Below are 21,097 nucleotides of genomic sequence, written 5' to 3' on the forward strand. Positions count from 1 at the left end.
AAACCACCACTGCAATAATGGGTAGACTGGGCAGAAGGAACTCTACTGCATCCTACAGAGCATTCAAGCCAGAATCTAACATAAAAGAAACCTTTAATCCAAACACAATAACATTGATTTGTGCCATTTGGGAGACTGGTTGGGTGTGGTGTAGATCTTGGAGGGGATGGCAATGCATGCACGCTGGCCAGGAGACTATAATATTTTATTCCTAAATTTGCAACAACATATAGGATTGTATACAGAGTAGACAAAATGAAATTAATGGACCTGAGTTAGTACACTGGATCCAACCCATAGGATCTTATTCCCCCCCCCCTTTCAATATTGGAACTGGATGAGGTTGAAAGCATCTGAGCATAGCCACATAAGGTACACATTTTGACACACACACCCCAAAAGCAGACTCCAATCTATGTTTACTAGGTAAATAGGCATAACAAACATAACACACATTTAGTTTGGCACTTTGGAGGAAGGAAGTAGGAAATACCTGGTATAAGGAGAAATGAAAGCTGGTTTTCTGTATCATCACTCTTAACATGACACTTCCAAACTAACCCAACAATTTTGGGCGATGGGAATAATAATAATAATAATAATAATAATAATAATAATAATAATAATAATAATAAATACCCCGCCCATCTGGCTGGGTTTCCCCAGCCACTCTGGCTGGCTTCCAACAAAACATTAAAATACAATAATCTATTAAACATTAAAAGCTTCCCTAAACAGGGCTGCCTTCAGATGTCTCCTAAAAGTCTGGAAGTTGTTTTTCTCTTTGACATCTGGTGGGAGGGCGTTCCACAGGGTGGGTGCCACTACCGAGAAGGCCCTCTGCCTGGTTCCTTATAACTTGGCTTCTCATGCCAGATGAAGTAGAAAATGCAATTTGCCATCCAGCAGTAGCAGAATATTACTGAGGTTTGTTTCCAAATCAACAGGCAGACAGTAGTTTACAGAACTGCATTATTCAATGGGCCAGTCAGTGCCTGGAAAACACTGAGTGTGGGGAATATTATTGACACCACTCACTTGTCCATAACATCATTCTTCTATTGTTAAAGAGGTCATACCTGTAACCTAATTTATTTTGCAGTTCTATAGCCCAGGCTACTGTTCTTCCTTACAATTTTAGGATCTTACTTTTCTATTACATACTTAAACAAATTGCAGTGCAAGGTACTCAAGTGTTTTTAAACCTTTGGCCATATATTTTCCATTGTCAACACACTGAATTCCATCTGACTATTGGCACTTATTTTCAGTTTTTATCCTAGGTTACTGAATTGCTGTAACAGCTTTGTAAGGATTTATCATTTATGAAAGTGTTGTGAAATCCTCTGGAATGAAAGAACTGTAAGAATGTAAATTAATTAGAGGTAGCCACTGCTCTTTTGGAGACTAGCTGAGAGGTATGCAAACATCCATCTTTTCATTATCATTCTTATCTCTCAAACCAGATATGCCTCAGTAATGTGCATTCCAAATCTCCATTTTTTTTTATAAAAAAAATATATTGTGTGGTTTATTTGACATGCATGCAGAGCCTGCTGGGAGAGCAGGAAGTTAGAAACCTCGCAACACATCAGAATAATAATTTTTTTCTGCTGGAAATGAAAACAAGCAAGAGGATTGTTTACAAGGAAATGGAAGTACTTTGCACGTCCCATTTCTGAAAGTATGGAGTGGTATGGCCCCTCCACGCTGTTGTTTGTGCACAATATACAGTACCTCAGCTTTAAAGGCTAGCATATGCTCCCAGTGCCTATTTTAGCAAGGAACAAAAGTGATACACAAAGCCATTTTAGAAGAAAAGGGTTTCCCACAAGAATAGAAAAACATGCCTTGTGTTTTGAGACAAGAAAAAAAATACAACTACAAAAATAAAGCTGAAACTCTAAAACAGTGTCGAAACCCTGAACACTGAAACAGAACCAAATAAATGTTCATTATTGGGTGCCACCTGCCCAATTTGTCTTTATCCATCTGCATTGCAAGGAGTTTTATACCGATCTAAGTATTGTGCTCCTACTTAATACCCCACCAGTTAGGGAGGAGCTTGACGCTTCAGTAACTATTATGTACTCTACTCCTGTTTAGCACTTGCAACTATAAGGATGAAGGCTTTGCATTCCTGCCATCTTACTTTTCGCCTTTTCAAACTGGATCGTCTACCCGTGTATACTATTATGTATATACAGGACTGTGTAGACAGCAAATGTTCGATAGAAGGTTTGTGAGAGACACACTGCCATCAGGATGTAACGAATTCTGGGCTTCAAGCAGGCCACAACAACTTTATTGGATTAGACTGCGATGGCATGCTCAAAAGCAATCCATGCAGAGATCAAACTGGTAGTTGTACAACTGCCCTCAGCACATGCTGTTGGAGCTGGAACAGTGCAAGGTGCTTGCTTTTCAGCAGCTGCTGCACACAAATGGTGCTTGATTCCTTCAGTAAACTGTCAGGGGTCAAGACTGCCTGGAAAGGGCACCTTCCAATATGAAGCTCTTCTAATTAATTTCTGCTCTGCAGTGGCTCCATGGTAGCAAACCCTGCATCTGCTCAGGAGTATTTTCATGCATTCGACTGCAAAAATCTCCCACATTTTTCACTTATTTCAAGGTTGAGGCCTGGTTTTGTGCACAGACACCAGGACAGAGTGTGCTGGCACAAGTGAAACTCTCAGCCCTAAACTAATTTTTTTCTTGGGAATGAAATACATTTTGTTTTGTTTGTTTGAATACAAAAAAAACCTTTTGTCTGAGGTTTGTTACTTGACTTGTGGCAGACACTGTGCTACCTTTACCTTACCTACAGCACATAACACCCTAGGCCTCAGGACTAGATACTGGTGAAGCCCACATTTGCTAAGTTTCAAATTGGAACTACATCCATTTCATTATTTGGGCCATTATGTGTCAGTGGATGAAAACTGACTTCTAGCAGTTCGGACATTAGTTGGATTCACAAAGGAATTACCTTATTTGCCCCATGAGATGATTCTGTGTGAAACATCTAGCTAATATGGCCTTGCAGTTACTAAGGGATGTGAGGAAAGGAAAGCTGGCAGAGGTGAAGACGAAGATGAAACGAAACCTTCTTTCAGCCGGTGTGCATCACATTCATTTTTTAAAAAAACAACCACTGTCCTTTCGGGGGGGGGGGGATAAAAACTAGTACTTCAAAATGTTACAACCCTCTATCCCAGGCATCCCCAAACTGCAGCCCTCCAGATGTTTCGGCCTACAACTCCCATGATCCCTAGCTAACAGGACCAGTGGTCAGAGATGATGGGGATTGTAGTCCAAAACATCTGGATGGGGATGCCTGCTCTATCCCCTGCTAAAAGGAGATAGTAAAATAAAAAAAGTAAATGCAAGAAAGAAAGATGCAAGGGTAAGAGGGCGGGGGGGGGTACTCCATTAATACTGCATAATAATAGACTTACTTGCTTGGAGTTTTGTGCTATTGTTTGTATTTCGTATCAGCTGAAACGCTTTTTGAAATCCTGCCGCATGCTGCGTAGGGCTGTCAGATGACTTTATATTGCTAACGAAGGTGGACATTTTCCTTTTTGTCTCGCTGGTGGCAGGAGACAGAAATGTCTTATAGCACTGATCCAAGGAACAGGTTCTCACTGTGTCTGCCACAGTTAACACAGAGATCTTAAAAGAGAGAAATACATATATTGGATTACCCTACCGTTTAGAATTCTTTATGTGCCGTATTATAGCACACCCCATGATAAGCCAACAGAAAAGTCTATGTGGGTTTAAGATTCAATTGTCTAAGAAAAGAACACTTGAGGTATAAATCTGTCGACCTTGAAAAGAGTTAGACTTGTGTGTGAGAGAGAGATTTTGGCCTTTGTTTTGCGAAGGAAGTATGACAGTTTCTGCTCATAGGTAAACCTTGCAAGTTTCTGCTCATACGTAAACCTGCTGAGTTTCTAGACTACCAGTAATGGGCATTAGGATTTTAAGGAGAAAGGGATGTTATTGCCAAGTACAAGACAATCACATTTATGAGTCTTCTGAATAACCTGTGTGGAAACTACCACATTTGAAGTAACCACAGAAGGAAGTTTTACTGAAGACTCATCTCCCCCTCCCCATTCTTCCACAAAATATGCCAGCTGAGGCCCCCAAATTTGCAAACCACAGCAAACATCCCTGTTCCACTGCACTGATGACTTGAGAAGCAGAGTATTATATGTACGATAGTTGTCCCATGCTCATCCTCTTCTTCTCCTGCAAAAATGCTGGGCTTCAGATGATCAGAGCACATTTGAAGCCAATAATCACATGGCGGGGGGGGGGGCGGAATCCTGAATTTCTTCAAGGCTAGAAAACTGGGGTGCACCAGCACCAGGCTTTAGGGGCACTCTAAGCCTGCCTAAAGCTATGACTGGGGGAAGTGCAGTACTGACACACTGGGCCTTGGAGGCACCTCCAAAACAAAAATGAATATTTAAAACCATGACATGTCACTTATCTTGCAAGAGTTAACTCACTTTATCATGTTCATCTATTGAGTTAAGAATAACTTGGGATGCATCCTTAGCAATTTGGAGTTGTGTCTCTGTAACGGAAGCCCCGTGGTCCACAATGACAACTATGTGTTTAGACTGAGGTCTAACTGTAGAGACGTAGACAGGCCTGAAATTGAAAAAGAAGTCAGGAAAGTGCACAGAAACTTTGAACAAAACTGAAGGAGAATTCATTGGAAGGCACTGCTTAGTATTGTAAATGTTTATATATTTATTGCATTTACACCCCAACTCCCCCTCCCTTTGGAGCTCTCAAGGTAGTGTACATGGTTCTTCCTTTCCTCATTTAATCCGCACAACAACCCTGTGAGGTAGGTTAGGCTGAGAGGCAGTGACTGGCCAAAGGTCACCTAAGTGAACTTCATGGCCGAGAGAGGATTTGAACCCTGGTTTCCCAGGTCCTAAGCCCAACATTCTAACCACTACACCACACTGTGCCAAGAACTGCAAAAGGTGCCATATGAAAGAGCTCTTAGACAATGATTGGAACATGTTTTGAGAGCTCATAGGGATGCTAGCTTTACTTTTTTCATGTGCTTATTTTTGGTTGAGCAAAGCCCAGATTAGTGGTTGACTTGTTTGGCAGCCTTGGGCAAAATTCTCCCCAAATATTTATAAACACTGGAACAACAGTGACCTTACCTGCTGAGACTTTTGAGAGGACAACCCATGATAAAGATTTCAAGCATTAAAAGTGAATTAGCTTCCCCAGAGAGTCTGCTGTGCAAATGTGTGAATGGTACACAAACAGTGTGTGCAAGTCTAATTCTTGAACACAACAGGAAAAATTATACTGGGTTATCTGAGTAAGTCTTAGGTATCCAATTTTAAATCCATCATTTAGTAATAGTCCAACCAATTATGATGTTTACATCATGCATAACTTGTTTCAACAAAGAATCCCTGTTTTGCACCGAAAGCATGAGGTCTGAACTGGTTTACAGCTATATCAGCTGATGCAGTGACTGCTAAGCAGCTGGAGAAATTATTACAGCACAGTATAGCTAGCATGTAGGGCGGGGGGGGGGGAGGCAAATGTGTAAAATTGCATTAGTGCATTAGGCTTGGGTTTATGATAATCAGACAAAGTCTCTTGCCATGATAGCCTTTCCTATTAATGCCCTAGAATGTAATTCATTCATAAAGGTCAATAATCTGCAATACTTTCTTATCTCTGCATACTATTAAAAGGAAGTCTTTGTCAGGTCTATTAAGGGAGCAGAGTATTTGCATGTTGAGAAGGGTTTGACTAAAACAAGGTTGTTGTTTTTTCCACTGAGGTTTGAAAATCTTGACAAAGGAATCCCGACAAAGGAAATTAAAAAGACAAAACAGGAACATACACACCCTGTTCCACCTCTCAATTTCTCAAGACCAAAGACTCTCTGGCATAAACAAAATATCTTTGTGTCTAAATATTACTATATCAAAGACTCCCAGATAATTCTTATTACAGGAAAAAGGAATGCAGGAAAATATTATACAAGCATAAGATTATACTTGTTGGCATCATCAGCCCTTAATATTAAAACAACCTACAGCCATACACTGGTACAGTATTAATCTCTAGGATCTTTAAAACACATAGCGGACATGCAAAGGAAATTCTGACAAACATCCATTCAAATGAGTGGAATAAAAATGCCACACTGATACTTCTGAAGCAGCTCTGAAAACTACCTTTCTATTAATGGGAAAATCTATCTAAGAGGGAATTTGTATTCTCATAGAACTACAATTCCCTGAATTCATCAGATAGAGCAAGAACACTGAGCCGGAAGAAAAGAGCAGGGTCTAGATGGGCCACTTGGCTTGATCCAGCTCCGTTCTTACCGTATGTTCATATTGGTTACTTTTCTTCCCAATAAACTTCTCTAACATCCCTGTACCTGGAACACAGGGAACCTGTTTCCGCATGTAGATAGCTTTTGCTGGATCAGGGCATTTGACTGCTGATACGTAGACATCTTAATCTAGAAATTGTCTTCAGTCCCTTTCCAGCATTTGCAATTGAATACTTCCTCACTCATTTAACTTAATTGAATAATGGAACTTCACTTGCCACACCTTTCTGGTTTGGCAGCAGCCTATTAAGCTTCTGCTATATAGCAATTTCAAAGTATGTGAGTGTTGTGTGTAGCAAGGAGATCACCATCTTTCCCGGAAAGCTCTTTCAGCCTTCTTGATTTTAATACTTCTTGGAGAAAGCTCTGTTAATATTTTAGAGTGAGATTCTCTCCCCCCCCCCCTCTTTTTAAGTGAAGGTGTTAATGGTTCATAAGACTGAACTATTGTGTTGGCAATTGGGATTAAGTATAACAGTAAACTGTTTAGCACACTGTGAAACAGCCATATGATTGTTTCACCAGCACCCAGCATGTGTCACCCTATTTGAAATCTTCAGTTCCACTGTAGAGCTGCAGTCATCTGAATGCACCCTGAATGTCTGTTGAGCTGAAGTTTGAGCACCTGAGGCAATAATCACGCTGCAACTTCACCATGTGCTGAAACCCACTTAAAATCCATATTTTCATCACGCCTGTTTCGAGTGTATTAAACATTCACAGGGTAACACTGCATTTGAAAAGAAAATGGTCAGGTTATTATATAACCACCCTTACTGATAAAATATTCATAATGGATGGCAGCCTACAAATTATATCGAATAAAATCACCCATGATATATTTTCTATCCAGATTTTGTTTTTTAAAAAATATAAAACCGTACCTGCTGCGGTGCTCGTAATTGCCCTTACATCGGAATTTGTGAGCTGGAAACACAGTAAAAATGCCTTCTTCTGAACTAAAGTACTGCCACTTAATTCCTGGGTTGGACTTCAGATTGTCAGCAAGTACTATTTTTTAAAAAGAGAAAGTGAATGAATGGTAGTATAATCAGAATAATGTTTTAAAATAACAGGTTAATTGTTTCTTTAAAGTAACATTAATGTGACTGAAATCAAAACAGAATGCTTTTTTTTACAGAGTACAGGTATATAGTTATAAGAATGTCCACTATCAACGCTCTACTGTATTTTCATTTTTTTAAACCATGTTTTAGGACACCTCCCCCCAAACCAGACATGTTTCACTCCTAACGCTTTAGGCAAATTTAGGCAAGGCTACATGCTATCCTCAATTCAGCAAAGTAAGCATCCCAGGCATTTTCCCAGACCTAAGGTTGAGACGAATAGCTGTGGAAGTGTTTGCAACTTCGGATTTTTGTTACTGGCCAGGAAACCTTTGGGGCAAAGGGTAAATTTTCCTGAACAAAATAGCCTTGGTGGACAGTATACAGTAAATGCCCCTTACATTGTATATACCACTACCATAGGATTTCTACATATGGACTAACCATGAAGCTGTGCTATAGTAATATGTGAAACATTAGAACATTTCAAAGCAAATACCCAACAACAAATGTAGGAGTCAATGGTGACCTACATAAGGAAGGGTCCCTTGGTCAGTCCCCACAAAAGCTTTCCAGAGCTGGGTGGCAGTTCAGCTTTTGAATGGGAGCCAAGCTCTGCTCCTTTCAGTGGTGGCCACCCGCCATTTTATGCTACCCAAAGCATACTTCAGCCCCACAGAGCTATGAAATCTATAGTCCAGGTAGAACTACAGACCTATTGATTTTGAGTACAGTCATACCTCAGTTTAAGTATGCCTCGGTTTGAGTATTTTCAGTTTAAGTACTCCGCGGACCTGTCTGGAACGGATTAATCCACTTCCCATTACTTTCAATGGGAAAGTATGCTTCAGGTTAAGTACGCTTCAGGTTAAGTACGGACTTCCAGAACCAATTACACTCATACCTCGGGTTAAGTACGCTCCAGGTTGAGTACTGTGCGGACCCGTCTGGAACAGATGAATCCACTTTCCATTGCTTTCAGTGGGAAAGTTCGCTTCAGGTTAAGTACACTTCAGTTTAAGTACTCCACGAACTGTCTGGAACGGATTAATCCACTTTCCATTACTTTCAATGGTAAAGTTCACTTCACGTTAAGTACACTTCAGGTTAAGTACAGACTTCCGGAACCAATTGTGTTTGTAAACCGAGGTACCACTGTACTGTAATTGAAGATGGCGGGCAGTCAGCATGTATGAAAGCAAAGCTTAACATTCATTCAAATGTCCTACCACCCATCCATCACTGAAGCTGTCTACCGTAGGAGCCCAGTGGAGTGTGGTAACTAGTGCAAAAGCTGAAGCAGCAACCCTAGTTGCGAGAAGGCCCTGCCCCACAAGGCCTGGTTCCAGCCCTGTCTTCCTGCCAGAACTCCCTGAAGGTGCTCATGATATCCTCCTTGGTCTGGCTCAGCAGACTCATTCCTGACCATGCTAGTGATGGGAACTGGAATCTAACAATAACTTCTGGAAAGCCACAAGTTCCCCATCTCTGGTACAGAAGAAACATGGCTGACTGAAACCCTGACCAGAAGTTCTCTCCTGGTGTTTTTCGGGTGGGTGGGGGAATGTTGTGAAGATATACTGCAACGTTTTGTAGCAGGTCCCATTCCTTCACACTGTTTCCATGCTTCCCAGCACATGCAAGCCTCACTTTAATCCATGATATAATGAGACTTCACTGTAAATTCAACTTGTTCTATTCCACTGAGTTAATTATATCATTTTAAGAGTGTGTCTACAACAATATATATTTTCACTGTATGAAGTTTGTCTTCTTTTTCCTTCCTCTGCCACATTTTAATAGTTACCATGCTCTTGTTCTTTCCCTGAACACAAATCTTTCCCCAAAATTTACAGAACAGGACCTATGTTGCTATTCCTTAAACCTCTTAGCTTTGCTTTTCCTACGAAGGCAAACTTCCCTGCTCTAAGTAACTGGTTTTATTTCATGACTGTGAGCCTCAGCTTCAAACAATCCATAAATACTAAATGCTCTTTCTTATAGAGAATAAAAAAGTCTTAATATTAGATAAGCCTGTGTAGTATGAAGAGAATAGTACTAATATGGTGCAGATACCAGGACTCCCCACCATGACTCCATTCAAAGCACCTTCACAAACGCACAGATGAGGCAGGATTGTTCTCATCTTACAAATATGGAGCTGTGTGCAGAGAAATGCAGTAACTTATCCAAAAGCTCAAAGCGAGTGAAGCAGCCAAGCAAGTAATATAAGCCTTGGGGAATTTGCTCCTAGCTGCAAGTTCAAGTTACTAGACTATGCTCACTTACTCTCCCAGACTGCACTTTCTTAATTATTCAAATAGACAGCTTTTCAAGTGCAGATTTTTAATTTATGGAGTGAGACTTGAAATTTTAAGGCGGTATTTAAGCTTGGAGAAGAAACAGCTGTTAGACACATTTTACCAAATAAGTCAGAACACCAGCTCTATGTCAGCTCCTTATGCTAAATTACATTTTTTGGAGAATTTTTATTTTTTACTTTTAAGAAAAACAGATTGGGAAACAGGAGAACTGCAGTATACCAAGCGTCCTCGAATACAAAATATCTCCAATGAATCTTGCAAACTCCAGGTGCCAGTTTTCAAAATGCAAATATAAAAATATAAAAACACAGGAACAATGATCTAGAGCAGGGGTGTCAAACTCAAATTCATTGGGGGCCGCATCAGCAGTTTGGTCACCCTCAAAGGGCCGGTTGTATCTGTAGGACTATGTGTCCACTCTTTATTATCCTAAATTATTGTCACTGCATTCAATTATTACTGTTTTTTTGTAATAATGTAAGTAATAACTAGCTCTGAAAGCAGAAACATAGTCAGAATAATGGCAAGTAGATATTCAAATGTACAATTATTGTACAATTTATTGAAAAATGATTTTTGGTAACTGCACTGGGTGGTGGAGGCTCGCTAGGGTTTCATGCAGGACCTTTGCAGAGCTACTAGTACCTGGAGATGCTGGGGTCCTTCTGCATGCAGGACAGATGTTCTGCCAGTGAGCCACCACCCTTCACCAAAGGGACTGGCTGTGGTTGACTCACTGGAGCTGCTCTCCTGGTTCCAGGGTTTAAGGGCCAGAAGTATAAAGCAGCATCCTATGTTTCTGAGGAGAGGGAGGGGAGGGGAGGGAGGGAGGGAGGAAGGAAGGAAGGAAGGAAGAAAAAAGAGGGAGTGGGGGGAGAGAGGAAGGAAGGAAGGAAATAGGGGAGAGAAAGAAGAGTAGGAAATAAGGAAGGGAATAAAGAAGGAAAGAAAAAGAAAGAGGGAGAGAAGACGGAAAGGGAGAAAGAAGGAAGGAAGTAGAGGGAAAGAAAGAATAAGAATGAGGGAGAGGAAGAAAGATGGGAAGGACGGAAGGAAGAAAGGAAGGAAGGAAGGAAGACAGAAAAGAGGGAGCAGGAGGGAGAGAGGAAGGAAAGAGGTGAGAGAAAGAAGAGTAGGAAAGAAGGAATAAATAAAGAAGGAAAGAAAAAGAAAGAGGGAGAGAAGACAGAGATAAAGAAGGAAGGAAGGAGAGGGAAAGAAAGAATAAGAACGAGAGAGAGGAAGAAAGAAAGGGAAGGGGGGGTCACCGCCTCGATTCAGCGCCAGAAAAGAGCGTGAAGGGACCCAGGGGCAAAAAGCATTTCCCCTGCAGCGTGAGGCAGCGGGTGTCTGTTTTAGGAGAAGTGCGTAAAGCCTCAGAGTTGCACGTTCGTGAGGCTGAGCCGCTGCTGAGCTCACGTTCATGAGGCTGAGCCACGGCAGGAAGAGGAGGAGGAGGAGGTGAGGCAAGAGGAGGAGGAGGAGGAGGCTTGCCGGGTCGGTGCCCGGCAGTGCCGTGCGGAGAGTCCCGAGCCTCTGGGACGCAGCAGTGCTCTGTAGCACTTTGAATCCTCCTCCTCCTCCATGCGGCGCTGCTGGGTGCTTTGTCTGTGCTTCAGCAGCAGCAGCAGCAGCAGCAGCCGTTTCCAGGCGCCGAGCCATGGCAGGAGGAGGAGGATTCAAAGTGCTACAGAGCACTGCTGCGTCCCAGAGGCTCGGGACTCTCCGGGCGGCACTGCTGGGCGCTGACCCGGCAAGCTGCCTCCTCCTTCTCCTGCTGTGGCTCGGGGCGCTCCACGCAGCGCTGCTCCGGCCGCCTTTCTACCCCCCCCCGGCCCCAGCTGTCTGTCGACGCTTTGTTGGCGTGGCGCTTCAGCAGCAAGGTCCCGCTGCTGGGTCCCGCTGGCTGGGGCGCTCGGCGGGCCACATGACGAGGTCTGGCGGGCCGGATTTGGCCCGCGGGCCTTGTGTTTGACACCCGTGATCTAGAGCTACACACATGCCCTACAGGCTCTGAAAACTTTTATTATCTGTTAGGCAGTGGATGGGCATTGCAGTCTGTTAAAGCGAACAGTAAGCAATGGACCAGATTTTTTTGGTCTGGTATCAGGCTTCCAAAGAGGAACCACACAAGTGATCTTGACTGCTAGATGAGAACAGCAGGAGGCCAATATATAGCACCATCTCGATCATACAGCTCCAGGGCCGAAAGAAATCTGGGTTAGTAGCGGCATTGTGCAGCCAATTCTGAAACTCTACATGACATCTTCTGATCCTTCCTAGGCCTTGTATTCAATGCAGTGCTAAGGAGGATGTTCCATGAGCTCAATGATATCTCATAGTGCTGTGGAACATTCTCCCCCTCTGCTCGCTCCTAAATTTGTTCTGGGGGTTCCCCCACCTTCCAAAGCAGATTGACTAATATGCAACGTAAACTATTAAGCCTCATTTTTGTAAGTCAGCACCCAGCTGAGAGCAAAACAGCTGACAGCATTGCCCTGACACCTTACTCCCTGGACCACCACAGAGAGAGTTGCTGGCTGATCCTTGCTGCTTTGCAGCACCACTCTGGATAGCAGCTGGAAAGTATTCTGCAACTTGATGGCCCAGCTGGATCAGGTGATCTGGGCAATCAAAAGGAGCCCTGCTGGCCTTGCCGAATTGCTGACTCAGGATTTGCTCCCAACTTTTAAGAAACCTGTCTGCCGGAGTAATTGCTCTGTGCTGAGCCTTGGCAGCAGCTTTATCTTGCTGAAACCTTTGCACCACTCACTCACCAGCTTCCTGGCTGCCAGGCCAGCCAGGCACCAGCCCTGGTCATTAAGCGCATAAACACAGGTTTTGCTCCCCAATACACCATAACATTTATTTACTAAGGGTAAGCACAGGGAGAAAGCTTCATTTGTGAACACTTGCCAGCTGTGAAAAGCACCTCACTTTTCAGTGAATTTTGAGGAAGTGGAAACAGGGGTGAAAATATTTTGTCCATTCAGAATGAGGGCAGGAAGCATTGCCCTCAGTCGGAATTGGGTTTTGTGGTGGCATCATGTAATTACCTATAGATGGTTAAATGATATCAGCATGACGCTACCAAGCTGATTATGTGTTCCAGTTTCTGGGATCATGTTGTCGACATGCAAAGAGCCATGAGGAAAAAAAAACTCCTGCTGATTTGGAAACAAACAGCAAAACAAGGGCAAACAGAGGTAAGCAATCTGGGATTTCAGGAGATGTTTCAGGTGCCAGAGGGATATTTTTTTGCAGCAGAAATGCGAACATTCAATCCAGCTCTGATTATCAAAGCCAAGTAAACCTTTTGGTACATCTGCTCTGATTGGCACTAGCTGTACTGGGGCTTCCACAAAGGTCCTTCTCAGTTCTGCTACCTGAACATCTTCATAATTGGAGATGCCAAGAGACTGAATCAGGAACCTTATACATGCAATACATGTACTCAATTCACTGAGCTATGGAACTGCTTTAAACTAATAGACATGAAGCCAGGGTACACCTGCACAGTAGTCTCCACGCTCCCAACTTTAGGATTAAAGTACAAACATTGAAAAGAAAACTATGAAAAAATTAGGGAAGAACTGAGGCCCACATTACAATTGTTAAACACACAAACAATACCCCCAATTTGCACTTCAGTAAAAAATCTGAGCAGAGAAAAGATGCAGTCATGAATAAAGTCTCTTGCCGGCAAGAGAACAAATTGAAACTCTCCCCTAAGGGCCACTGGATTCACATACTGTATTGGCCCGAATATAAGCTGCACCCGAAAAATTGGAGGAAAAAGAAAAGATAAAAAAAACACCCAAATATAAGTTGCTCCCTTCCTCACTGCTGCTGGGCGCATACTTGGGGGGGGGGGAGTTGCACTGGGTTGACAGTGGCCTTTCCCCTTCCTTGCTCTCTCCCTTCCCGGCCTTGGGGGAGAGGACAGGGGACTATGCGTGGGGTGGGCGCTGTTTGCCCCGCGCTCCTGACTGCATACCATAAGGTCGCAAATATAAGCTGCACTTTTAACTTTTCACGGTCAAAATTTGTGGGGAAAGTGTGGCTTATATTCAGGTCTCTTCTACTGCAATGAAAAGCTTGAAAAATTACAATGTATTTGTACTTGGCTAAAACTAGTTATTTGGTACAAGGCAACAACAACAACAAAAGTTTCACTTTAAGTCTGAACCAATGCACCCCCATAAACACAGACTGATTTTCAAAAGGATGCAAACAACAGTTCGTGTCAATTGATGGCATGCATCATGCAATGATAAAAGACAATAAAATATGGGAATTTTACAGTGGGAAATCGTTATCACTAGCTGTTGGAGAGAACACTTTTTAATTTGCTGTTTTTATTACCTGAAATTTAACAGTACTGTACAGTAAAAGAAGTTGCATTGCGAAACATTTGATCCAGATTGAGGTTTTTATCCCATCATAATAATTTTATTATTTATATCCCACCCATCTGGCTGGTTGGGTCCCCCAACGCTTTCTTAAATAACTTTAGATATGCATTGAGTGACATTCCGGCCTCTCAACGCCCCATTCCTCAGGATGCCTGAACCACATAAGGCACAGTTGAGGAAACTGACATAAACAGAAAAAAGAGAGGTGAGAGAGAATCTATTTTTAGCTTCCAACAGAGGATTGCCATATTACATATACCATGTGGAAAGGGTGCTGCTCTCATTCTAGCCTAAGGCATTCAACTTTAATACTCAATATGTGACTTATTAAAGTAACTGTTACATAATGAGTAATCATGTTCCATTTTTAGTATGTTTGAAGATTAATTAGTTAATGATTCCAATATGCTTTATATCTTGCAAGTGTTATCCATAAGTGCCAAGCGTTATCATTTTAGCATTCTCTCTGAAGTTTTTTAAGATTGTCTCCACAAGGGGCCCGTCTCCTGTTACGGGCTTCACGCATTTAAGGTAATTTTTAATCAGGAAGAACTAACAAGTGCTTTGTGTGGGATTTTGCAAACCTGACAGCATTGCACCAAAGTCATGCATTGTCAGTATGCCTCTCTTAAATTTTCAAACCCATGCCTGTAGCTAAAATCTACTGGACACGCTGCACTTAAAGAGATGACCTCAGAATTTTGCCTTTTCACAGTGCCAAGATTCAACCCTGATTAAAGAAACTGGGTATGTGCCAAATGTTTTTACCTAACCCCTGGTGGGGGGGGCAAGGAAAGAGTTTTGTGGTACCTAAGCTTTCGCATATAAGCTTATTTTATCAAATGCGTGAATGATCCTCACTTAGCAGCTATATAAATACACATTGGTTTTTTTAAAAAAAAATGGGGGGGGGGAGAAGATATAAACAGAGAAGCCAAAAAGTCATGAAAAGCAGGCTTGCAAATTCCAGGTGCTCCAAATATTAGAAGTAAGGCACTTTTAAGTACAGTACTCTTCCAGAAAACCTGATTACCTCTACAAAAAGTTTTTCAGGGTCCCTTTTAAATAGCTCACTGCAACTCTGCAGGAAAAGCACCACAGCTCCAGAATGGCAGAATTTTACAAAAGTGATTGGCCATTCATTTCTAGGATAGGAGTTGGTAGTGAGAATGTGTTAACAGGAATGTGGTTATTTTATTTTTATTTTTTGCTAAACCAATACCTTGAGGAGATAAATGGAACAATGTATTATGGAACAATGCTACTGTGCTTTAAATAAATCTATCTGGGCACCAGAAACAGGAGAGATACCTGCTTACTTAGCTTAAATGCTAGGGTATCTACAATGCATGCCATCTTAGCAAGCCTCACATAGGAACATGGCATAAAAGGAAAGCATTTTAAAGAGTAAAGGGCTTGGAATGAAGATAAAAAGAGGCCCCCAAAGTACATCTCTTAGGGATTGTAGGAAGGAAGAAACTAAGAAATTTCAGTGGGGAATTCTTGCAGCTTTGCTAGATGGAAAATAAAAGCACACCTGAAGGGGGGGGGGGAGAAAGCTTATTTTTTCAGCTGAAGTAGTCCCTGCTTATCTCATAGAAGACTGTACACTTGTGGTCATAGAAAAATAAGCACAGGGTTATGGCAAAATTGGCAGCTCTCCCTAGGGAAGGCAGAATGAACTAACAAGCTGGAGGAAAAGAACTATCAGAACTTTCTAAAGATGAAGATAAGGAAGAAAGGCTTTTGAGGCTAAAATCAACTGCAAACCTGTTTAGATATCAGGAACAATCTGTCTATTTGGATAGAAACCACATTATTCAAGAGTTTCTACAGACCCCATCCCTTAACAAAACAGATCAGTAATGATGAGTAGTTCTGTAATGTTTCGCTTTAATTTGCTGGAAGCTTGACTTGTTTGTTTTTCCAGGAAGTGCAAAGGAATATACAGTATTATAAACTCACAAAAATGAGCTCCTACATGACACTCCCTGGCATATATAGGGAAGAGAATCATCAGCACCAGCACTCTTTTATAGCGATGCTGCAATTCCCTAAAGAACATTAGGGGCCTAAATTTTAAAATCTGGCTGGGTGTTTTCTTTAATACTGTATCGTCACTTATAGGATTCCTGACTTAAACTCAAAATAATAACTATTCATTGTAAATGGAAACCCACTTGGCCCACAAGGGATAAATTAGACAGCCGGAAAAGGAAAAGGAAAGGAAACCAGCCACATTTGCCTTTTATGTTCATTAACATTCAACCACCTTTTCAGCGCAAAGCTGTAGTGTATGTAGCATGGATGATTCCTGGGAGAGCATTTCAAAAGGTGCATAACCTCTTCCACCCTGTGGAATGCCCTCCCACTAGAGGTCAAAGAGAACAATTACCAGACCTTTAGAAGGCATCTCAAGGCAGCCCTGTTTAGGGAAGCTTTTAATGTTTGATGGATTTCTGTATTTTAGAATTTCTGTTTTTTTGGAAGCCGCCCAGAGTGGCTGGGGGAACCCGGCCAGATGGGCGGGGTATAAATAATAAATTATTATTATTATTATTATTATTACTAGGATATCTCTTCCTGTATTCTACCATACTAAACCAACAAGAGGAGAACCAGATATAGCCGCCTATTATGGCAGTGACAGCAGCAATAGCTCTGCTTTGAGAATACACAGTCACCAACAGTGAAGAGCTGACCCGGGAGTTAAGTTGTTACATGGCAGTGGGTCCATGAAGAATCTCTATAGCCACACAGCAGCAAATGAACTAAAGGTGAAGGCAGATGTGAATTAAAATCAGAATTCATGGCAGATCTTTGCTATATGTTAGATGAACTCAAAAGATCAAAGAGGCCCCTTTGTAATGTCACTATGGAGAACTGACATTACCGATGCCAGGGCAGATGGCTATACAGAAAACAAATTAAGTTTGATATAAACCACTATCAATTACATGGTATATTGGAGTAAGGTATCAACATAATTGCAGGAAAACATATTCCTGTCATCCAGTTCTGGAAATTAAAAACCGTGTGGCAGCGTCAGATAAAACTCAGTTGCTGTGGCGCTGGATGCTGGTTCTCTGCAGCAAAAGGCAGAAGTTACATGCTCAAGTATGCATTACTTACCAGAGTTTAAGTCACGGCCGGGATTGAACGCTCTGCTATTCACAGTGGTAGACAGTCTATCGCAGCTGATCGTTCTAGACACATTAGTGTTAAAGTTTCCATCAAACCTAAAATGAACACAATAGTAAAAATAATAAGACAAATAAACTAGTTCTGTTGTTTAAATATGGACTCTCCCTTGAGCTTGCATTAGGGGAAGAGAGTTATTATACGTGGGGCTGCCTCTGAAGATGGTTCGGAAACTTCAGCTGACCAGAATTCAATGGTCAGGTTGCTCAACAGGACAAGACAGTTTGAGCATATAACGCCAATCCTGGCCTGACTGCAAAGGCTGCCAATTAGTTTCTGAGTCCAAATCAAAGTGCTGGTTTTAAGCTATAAAGCTTTAAACGGCTCATGCGATCATAATCTGAGGCCCTTCCTTGTGTGCCTCTTCCATGAGAAGTCCAGAGGGTGACAACATGAGAATGGGCCTTTTCTATGGTGGCTCCCCATTTGTGGAATGCTCTCCCCAAGGGAGGCTTGCCTATCACCTTTGTTACATATCTTTAGGCAGGGTTGAAACTAGGCTTTATTTCATTCGGGTCAAAGACCCAGTTTGGCATCCTCCATGTGCATTTGCACACACGGACACGGACACACGGACACGGACACACACACACAATCTGGGAGCCACAACAGCATCCCTCTGGAGGCTTTACCCAGGGCAAAACACCTAGCTAGCTAAGTTCACCCAAGGCAAAACAAAAAACAAAAAACCCTGGTAGCTATGGCTATGCTTTAGGCCCGTTAGCAACTTTGCACAGCCTTGATGCTAATCCTTCTGTACATTTTACACAGTACCTAAGTTAGCAGAAACCATCCAAACTAACTCATTTCCGCTCAAGTCTAAACAGATCTGGGTCTGTTCCCAACATCTTACATTACATTCTGCCTTCCAAATAAAAAATCAGAAGGGATATGAATTACAAGAAAGGAAAATTTAAGGAAATTAAGTCTCATTTCATGCAACCTTGTTAACCTTGTTTACTCAGATGTAAGTCCCACTGAAGTGCCCCCACTATTAATTAAGAATGAAAATGCACTAGATGAATACAGGGATTCCCTCCCCCCCATTGTGTGTGCCCAGAAATACCTTCCGCATAAAAGAAAATGGAGGATGTGCTCGTTGGGAGTTGCTACATGGTGTCCACTGCTAAAAGCAACTCACGTTATTTATTAATGGTGCTAATCAGTATTTCAAGCAATTTGGGGATTTTATTTTTCACCATCCTTAAAATGTATACAATAACAGCACTTAAAAGTAAAACCTGACATGTTCCTAATGATTAAGGTATTAACCACACACAAAAATGTAAGATGAACTCTTGATCTCCAGACAAATAAAATATATAGGCACTGTAAATAGGGACGGGGAGTTGTTTAACTAGTCCCTCCATCTTTTTCAAACAAAAGAATGTAGATTAACTAAGCAGGTTTTGAAACATGTCCTCTATAAAAACTCTTGATAAAAATGTAACTGCAACAAATCCCCAAACAGTCCGGTGGGGGTGGGTGGGTGGGAGTTAGTTGTAAATAGTTTCTGCAATTAAAAATGATCAAAATGTGGTCTTAACTTCAGCTGCAAGAAAAAGTATCATCCATTCCCACTATCCAACCCTCTTCTTTCCCCCCTTTCTTTTTCTATACTATATGAAAACCCTTCCTTCTGGATTCACTTTAATGAACAACTGATCGAAACTGCATCCAGAGGGAGAAAACAGAACTGTGACTCCCACTTTGATCTCTTCCCCATGGAGAAATTCGCTCCCTGCCTAGCTTGCAAGATGTTCATTTGATTGACGTTTGCTCTGATGTGCAAACTGCTTTGAACTTCAGACATTTAATTCCCATCAGGCAGCAGTCATTTTTATTCTCCTTCAACAGGATTTACAAGCAGAAGATCAGCAAATGTAGAAGATAAAATAAATTTGCAGAAGCTTTGAATCTTACATCAAAACAGTGTTCAAGTAAGCTCCAATTGGATTGTATTCAGCCTCTATTCACAAAGTAAATCAACAACTTCTATGCAGTTTCAGTTTTAGAAAATAGGGGGTGAGAGAAAGAGAATGTGTATATAAAAATGACACTCATCCGTTGTTGTAACAAGACCTATCCTTTTTTCAATTATTTGTTTAAATTTCTATGAAGGTGTTTTCCCACTCTCCCTGGGGTAATTGCAGCTACATGACAAACTAATTCAAAATTAACAATTTTATTTAAAATGCTAAAACTAGTTGCTGTTTTTTAATAGCAAGGCATATTCTTGTAATTAATATTTTCTGTACATTGCAGTACATGGCTTTTATTTTTTAAAAAAGTTAGAATGAACTAATAATGGAGCTCTAATTCTGAAAGCACTTAAGCATGCACCTGTTTTTAAGGAATGCAAACACAGTAAACCATTATCCATTTGACTAACCTGGAGACTTTCCAATATGTCTGGATGAAACAAATGTTGTTTATCTGGTGTTATATTAACATGAACGGTACTAAGTACCGTATAATCTCAAAGGCTTCTTAAATGCTTATTTATTTTTTAATTGTGAGAATAACTAGGAACTCAGGACAGAATTTTATGATAATGGGGAGGGGTACTATTTTATTCTCTCAGCACTTAATTATACTAGAAGCCAATTAATTTAACTCACTGCAGCAATTTGTGACGGAAATAATAGCTTTGTCATTGTATGCCCTGATAATACTTGTGTTAGAAGGATTCTTCCTAGCCTATCCCATACTCTCATTCCTGCAAATCAAATACTAATTTCTAATGAGTGCTTAAGAAAATCGTAAAATGCACATACTCCAAAACTGTAAGACTCAGTCCTTCCGAATCTCTACAGCCATCTTTGCACACTCTTGAAATTCCATTAAACTGAGTCCAAATCCAGTTCCGTATTCTTGAAAATACAACTCCACCAGCAACTTGAAAGATCAGAATGGGAATCTCCTTATCTCACAACTTAACAGCCCATGAGAGGGCATGTAAACAGAAGAAAAGGCTATGATAAAGCTGAACTGCAATAGCAAATATTTAAGCAGCTATTTTAAAAAGGTGAGCCAGACCACTTCTGAAGCAATTATCGCATTCATGAAGTAAATGATCTTCAAAAATAGATCTGTTGGTTTACCCATGTAAATATTACACTCATGAATCTAAGGCAGACTTGTCAAGTAATATGTTACAGTGATAAGAATTTCTCTCAGTGTACTGAGATAAAGAAAATGTCCCTTAAGGATTTCTTTTTAAAAAACAAACCAGCATAATCAATTAAGACACAGAGAACAAAAACTAAGTCAAGTAATGCTGAATTTAGTCAACACAATAAATCATGGTTAACCATGATGGAAGAAACCTGTGCAAATCTTGGGTTTATGTGCTTCCTCCTCTCTCCAGTTTGTTTCTCATTTAGATTACTTGCAATTTAGCCTTCTGTTCCAAACCCTAAATGGTGGTTAACCTTAACAATGGTTTATTGCAGGCACCCCCCAAACTGCGGCCCTCCAGATGTTTTGGCCTACAACTCCCATGATCCCTAGCTAACAGGACCAGGTGTCGGGGAAGATGGGAATTGTAGTCCAAAACATCTGGAGGGCCGAAGTTTGGGGATGCCTGGTTTATTGAAATAACTCAGCTTCATAACCCTTGGTTCGAAGTTGATTGATTTCAGACAAACCAGTTAAGATTAACCATAGATTGCTGGGCTCCTGGAC

At 41.3% G+C, this 21,097-nt stretch overlaps 1 protein-coding gene across 1 annotated transcript in view; it reads right to left on the minus strand.

The window, feature by feature from the left end:
* The window catches only part of CACHD1 (cache domain containing 1), a 124,136-nt gene that overhangs the window by 41,482 nt on the left and 61,557 nt on the right, over positions 1-21,097 (minus strand). Inside the window, exons 4-7 of the mRNA XM_035121480.3 lie at positions 17,342-17,448; positions 7,288-7,414; positions 4,524-4,668; positions 3,459-3,675 (exon numbers count right to left, since the gene is read on the minus strand). Of these exons, the coding sequence (XP_034977371.1) occupies positions 3,459-3,675; positions 4,524-4,668; positions 7,288-7,414; positions 17,342-17,448 (596 nt within the window). The remainder of the gene's footprint in view (positions 1-3,458; positions 3,676-4,523; positions 4,669-7,287; positions 7,415-17,341; positions 17,449-21,097) is intronic.

This window comes from Zootoca vivipara, chromosome 7 (genome assembly GCF_965207765.1).
Source record: "Zootoca vivipara chromosome 7, rZooViv2.hap1.1, whole genome shotgun sequence".
In the NCBI taxonomy this organism is placed as follows: Eukaryota; Metazoa; Chordata; class Lepidosauria; order Squamata; family Lacertidae; genus Zootoca; species Zootoca vivipara.